Source organism: Bison bison, unplaced genomic scaffold, assembly GCF_000754665.1.
Source record: "Bison bison bison isolate TAMUID 2011002044 unplaced genomic scaffold, Bison_UMD1.0 scf7180017864239, whole genome shotgun sequence".
Classification (NCBI taxonomy): domain Eukaryota; kingdom Metazoa; phylum Chordata; class Mammalia; order Artiodactyla; family Bovidae; genus Bison; species Bison bison.
In genome coordinates this window covers 1,789,170-1,795,169 of record NW_011494811.1, presented here as the reverse complement: position 1 = coordinate 1,795,169, position 6,000 = coordinate 1,789,170, and the positions used below count along the sequence as shown (strand labels likewise).

Sequence of the window (6,000 nt, the reverse complement as noted above, 5' to 3'; positions counted from 1 at the left end):
AGCAAGGATGGGGGACATGCCGTGATTTGGGGGACACGGAACGTGCCCTCAGTTCCTGAGGGCTTTCAGGTCCCTGTGGCCAGCCGTGTTCCTGCCTTGGGTTCCCAAGAGGCCCCCACCAGGGCTTCAAAGTAGAGCCCCTCTTCATTTCTTGAATGACTTTAATGGGTTTCTGCTTCTTGTAACCCAAAGAACCTTGGTTAAAGAAGCTCTACCTCCCACTCTGGACCATGAGTTTCTTGAGGTCAGAAACTCTATCTTCCTCTTCACTGCAGCACCAGAACCTATCTCAAGGCACACATGGTATTCAAAATCATTTGTTGAAAGAGTCATGAATACATGAATGAATGGATGTGCCCATTGGTAATAAACACAGGATGCTGTTTGTCTAGCTGGAGTCCCTGACCCAGCAGGCCTTTCTAATACCAAGAGCTCTTTCCCCTTTAATCATCACGGCTCTACCTCTCATGTCCGCCAGCCTCTTAAAATCCAGATTTTGACAGGTGGCATTTCCCTGAAGCATTTTTTTTTTTTTGCTTTAAAAATCCTAGGCTTGGCACACTGGCATCTGAAGAGATGACAGATACAAACAGGAGATACAAATAGGAGACGACACTTTCACCTCAACCACTACAGCCCCAGAAGGAACCCAAGGTGGCCCCCTGGACCTTTTCCTGAAGCAACATGGGGAGAAGCAAGCTGTCTTCAGAGAGATATAAGTATAGCTTTTATTTTTTTTTTTTAAACCAACCCAACATTTCCACTGGCAACTGTCAACATAGCTTATGACATGAACACAGTTTCTTTTTCAGTTATTTGTTTTCTTAAAAAATGTGTTTAAAATTAAACAGGTGTTTTTCATTTCTTCTTTTCCCTTAAAAAATGTATTTATGTCAATGCAGAAAGCCTAAAGATCTGTGGGCAGTCTTTCGGTGATGATGTGTGTGTGTGTGTGTTTTAAAGCCAGGTCCTTTCAAAATTTGTTGGGAAAAGGTCTGTAGGGCATGGCAATCTCTCTATAAACCCAGGCTCCATGGAATTATGGCAGCTAAGATTCCTCCTACTGGGGCAAGAAATAGCCCACAGGCTGGAAAAAGAGCTTCAAGAGGTTTAAAACCAAGCAGGAATGTGGGAGAGATGAGGAATTCTAATCCCTGTCCTGTGAAAATGCTTTCAAACATGACCCGAGTCCAGGAGACATGAAGTCCCTCATTTTCTTATAAACTTCTAAGTTTTTGCAGGAAGTCAAGAAATACAGTCAAAGCTCTTAGTCTGGTGCATTAGGAAGTGAGGGAGTGGTGAAGCTGACATCTCTCAGAATCAGACATTTTCAATATAATCTTTTCCCGACAGATCCCACTAGGTGGACATCGCTTCTCTCCTGCCTCAGATACAAAGCCAGAGATGTTCTAGAAGGCATATAGCCCTTCTGCTTTCCTAGCTGCCCTCTGTCATCATATTCTATTTCTATTTTCGTCCCCTATCTACCGCTCGGTGGGTCTTCCTGCAGAGGGATAAACATCCAGACACTGATACAACGAGACAGAATCTGAAAGGCTCGGGCAGGGAAGAGAACAAGGACGTCTTGTTGTGAGCTGGATCTTGACAGAAGCTTGAGATAAAGCTGTTCCTGCTCCAGCCACAGTCCCCATTCTTACTGCCCTCGCGGGTGTGCGAACTTAACCACCACCCGGACACCACAGTCCATTCAAGAATGCAGAGGATAAAAGGAGAAAGGGAACAGGAACTCGATGGAGCAGGAGACAGCTGTTACCCAGGGGAGAGTGGGGGAAAGGGTGTTTCTGAAAGTTCAGGCCTCTGCCCATCGACTCAGACCTTGAGCTCCTTCGCAGCACCGTCATCACTAACCTCAGAAAAGACAAGGTGGACAAACGATGAGCAAAACCTGGTGGGAAAACGAAAGCAACCATGATACTGACGACAATGAAAAGAGACCCCCGAGCCAGCCACGGGGACAGGACTCATTTCCACGCCTCACGGGCGGAGTGAGAGGATGGTGATGTGTCAAACTGGACAGACAGGAGAAACCCTGTCCCCCCCGAGGAAAGTTAGAAAGCAAAGGAACAGTCAGAAGAAATGTGGAAGAGAAGGTGGCGAGAGGGTCTGACTTTGCTATGGGTCAGGGACACGGCGGGGAGACGGGCTGGAGGTGGATCTGTTGCTGTCATTGGTGTGGATTGAATTAAATATTTTGCCAAGTGGGTGTTTCCTCTGTTCCACTGGACGGACGGACTCTGCCCTTTCAGTTCACTCCCGGGGCCCAGTCCAGTGATGCTCCAGCGGCTCGGGTCCTGAGGCTGCCTCTCTGGGGTGTGGCTCGTCCCCCAGAGGTCACAGGTGGGGACGCACCCTTCTCTGGGGAGAAGTTGCAGGCCTGCCCAGCCGGAGGCCTCGTTCTGTGACTCAGAACCCCTTGATGTAGCAGTAGGCCTCCAGCGTGGCAAAGAGTATGTAGAGAAGCCACAGGCTCACAAAGAGCCAAGTCGTGGCCAGCTTGCAGCCACGAGGGCCGCCCAGCTCCCCGCCCAGGTGGGGCCGCCGGCGGTACAAGAGCACGCTGATGCACACAAATGCAAAGATGGTGAAGAGGGTGACGGAGAAGGCCAGCGTGCCGGCCGACACGTGGAACTCCTGTCCCTGCAGGGCCCAGTAGATGGCGGCCACGGACCAGGCCAGGCCAATGCCCAGGAAGACGTTGACGGCGTTGCTGCCCGTGACGTTGCCGATGGAGGCGTCTGCGTACACGTCCTGGATGGCAGCCGCTTTGCTGGCAAACGTATCTGGAAAGAGGCAGAGACAGTGAGAGCCGGTGGGGAGGCTGAGATGCGGAGGGCCTTCCATGGAGAGAGGCCGAAAGGCAGCCGGGGCCAGCAGGCTGAGCCTTGGGAGTGGAGGCAGGGGCCTGGGGGTTACTCCCTGCTCCACTGTTAATAAACTGTGTGGCCTTGGGCTGGTCACCTTACTTCTCTGGGCTTCCTGTTCCTAATCTGCCTGAGCCTGAAAGGTTCCCAAGGGTCCTTCTGGTTCTGATATTTACTGAGTGGCTTTTATTGTTCCCTTCTGACTACTTCTTCTGTGAGGGGGTGGTTTGCTTTCCCATAATATCTCCCAGGGAACTCTGACATCCAGGGAAGCTGCTTAGAATAAGTGCCTGATTGCCCCTGTCACGTGCGACATTTACTTTCAAAACAGACTGTGATTGAGCCTGTGGGCTTAGCATTGTGCTAAGGGGTGGATTTATGGGGACAGAGGACACATGGAGAGATGCAGGGACTAATGATGGGGATATCCATGGGCTCAAGAATGACAGGGCTCAGGATTCGCAATCAGCATGCAGAGCACAGGGCCTTGAAGGCTACTGGACTTTAGATGTTGGTATGGATTGTAGGCACTGGAAGGATGGCCAGCCACCCTTTTATTCGGCAAGTTAGGAAAAATAAGGGTCAAGGAATCTACTCAAGGTAAGTTAGCAAGAGATTTGACCTGAAAACCTTCATCTGAGAGCCCTTTCCATAGCTTCACCCAACATCCAAACAGCTTCAGCCAAAGCCACAAATCAGCTGAGTGGACCACAGCATCGCCTTAAAGCCCCTAATGCTGCCAGCTGTTCTCTGCACCCACTTCGAGGTCTTGGACAAGCCCCAAGCTCTCCCTTGCCCAGCCTGCCTCCTTGTTGCCAATATTGTCCCCGAGAAAACCTCTTGCCTTTTCTTGCCTGTGACCTTGCTTCTTCTTTTTTTAACTTCTGATCCTCTGCAACTTCTTCCCACATCTGTTCCTTTTACCCATATCTGCCCCTTCCCCTCTGATAGTTCCTCGAGGCCCCAGAGAACAGAGGTAAATCATAGGGTATCTTTCCCACAAAGCCTTCCCTCAATTATCCATTTAATTTCTTACCACTCCATGCATTCCCATGATAGCCAAACCTTTTGCATCATTAATGTACAAATAATTCCACTGGTCTGTGCTGGGGTCTGGGGAAGTGGCTTCTCCAGAGTGTGATGCAGACTCAGTTACTCTCCAGAAGTATATGCTTTCTTGGCACAAGAAAGGTTTCCAGCCAGCAGAGTCCTGTCTGATGAGATTTGGCCCAGCCTTTCCATAGGAAGGGGCTGTCTCTGTCTTCCTACCACAGTTGGAAGGCCACCTCCTTGGTAGGAATTTGGGGTTCAGACACCCTGGAGACCCCATCTGAACTAAGTAAGGAACCTGAGCTAATGTAGCTAACCCTCTCTACCTGCTTACCCCTGCTTGCCTTCCCAGCCCAGCTGAGGTCCCCCTGTTCCATGCTTGCTCAGCGCCTGTACTTTTTCATCATCAAACTTATTGAGATGATTTGATCATCGTTGAATGTGGTCTCCTTCACTAGATTATAAACTTCATGTAGAGAGCGAAGTGTGTCTGTCTTGTTTCCCATTACAGTCCCGGCAACCAGCACAAAACTGGATCAGGCTCAGCAAACATTTGAATGTCTAACGAATGAATAAAGGCATATCTGTTCCTGTTCATCTCTAGGTGTTTATGAGATAAAAAAAATATGATTCATCATATGAAGGACAAGAGCCTGTGAAGCTTCCTTCACCTGTCCTGCTGGGAGACACTTGGTGTTTACAGGTGTCCTAAGCAGAGGCGGCTTGTGGGCCTTTCTTCTGCACTTCTCCAAGCAGGCTCATCTGCAGCCAGAGGGAAATGGCCTATTCGTCTGATGCGGAGGTTAAGAAAATGGGTCACTGACTTCAGCAAGTGATTTAACCTCTCTGGGCCTCAGTTTCCTCATCTGTCAAGTGGGGATAATAACTCTCCTTATTGAATAAGGTTTGGGTGAGGGTTACAGGGCTAAAACAGGAAAGCTGCTTAGCATATATACCACCTGACACATCAGAAGTGCTCAAGGAATGTTAACGATCATTCTTAATGGTAGCAGGGGTCCCTTGGGTTGACCTTCATGCATCTTAGAGGCAGAGGCTCTGTTAAGCTCAGATCTGAGATGGTAGGGAAGATAATGAGGCAAATTGGAGGGCTCATTTGATCCAGGTAACATTCCCTTTGCTAATCGAAGACCCCCTCACTCTCACCTGGCACCGAGGTGCCAAATGCCACAAAAATAACAGCCGTGACCGAGTCCTTGAGACCAATGGTGCAGCCGAAGTGGGAGGCCAGGTCCCCGATGACAGCGGTGAGCATGCCGATGATGAGAATGGAGACAACGAAGCAGGCCCAGCCGTGGCAGTACTCTGTGGGGGGCACACAGGCAAACAGCACCTTCCAGAAGACCGTGAGGAAGTGCATGACGTAGTCAAAGCAGGAAGGCAGCCTCTCCTCGCCTGACTCATCCTCATCCTCGTCCCCTGCTGAAGGCAAGAAAAGCGGGCGGCGGGGTCAGATCCTCATTCATGAGAAAGTCAAGTCCAACCCACCTCAGGAGCATCACTGGCCGCACAGAGATGCCAGCTGTGTCCTGGGCAGCTGGTGCAGGCACTCGAAACAGGAGGGAAAGAGAAAACGCATGGGGATGCCCCACTAGTCAATTTGAATGCAGGGAGAGTGAGAGAGTGGGAGAGAGGGAACAGAGGAGCAAGAAAGAAGAGAAAGAGATGGAATGTGGGAATGTGAAAAGGACAGGGCAGTGGCGGGGAGAGGAGGGAAGATGGAGAAGGCATGGGGTTGCTTAGGTGAAGAAAAGCGGAAGCTGTGAGCCCACTCTTCACTGGACACCCGCGGGGCTCCTAATTTTCCTGACATGACTGCTGCAATAACCATGTGGTTCTGGTCATTATCCATCCACAGTGAGACACCTGTCATTCCAGATCATGTGGGCATCCCAGGGAGTCAGTTGTTGTTCAGCCACTAACTCAAGTCCAACCGCTGTCCTTCACTATCTCCTGGAGTTTGCTCAAATTCATGTCCATTGAGTTGGTGATGCCATCCAACCATCTCATCCTCGGTCACCCACTTCTTCTGCCTTCAATCTTTTCCAGC

At 50.1% G+C, this 6,000-nt stretch overlaps 1 protein-coding gene across 4 annotated transcripts in view; it reads right to left on the bottom strand.

Moving 5' to 3' along the window:
* Positions 1 to 708: 708 nt before the first annotated feature.
* The window catches only part of SLC8A3 (solute carrier family 8 (sodium/calcium exchanger), member 3), a 170,851-nt gene continuing 165,559 nt past the window's right edge, over positions 709 to 6,000 (bottom strand). For all 4 annotated transcript variants that reach the window (XM_010846675.1, XM_010846678.1, XM_010846679.1 and 1 more), the window contains 2 exons: positions 5,097 to 5,372; positions 709 to 2,801 (listed from right to left, as the gene is read on the bottom strand). In XM_010846675.1, the coding sequence (XP_010844977.1) occupies positions 2,425 to 2,801; positions 5,097 to 5,372 (653 nt within the window). In that variant the 3' untranslated portion in view covers positions 709 to 2,424. The remainder of the gene's footprint in view (positions 2,802 to 5,096; positions 5,373 to 6,000) is intronic.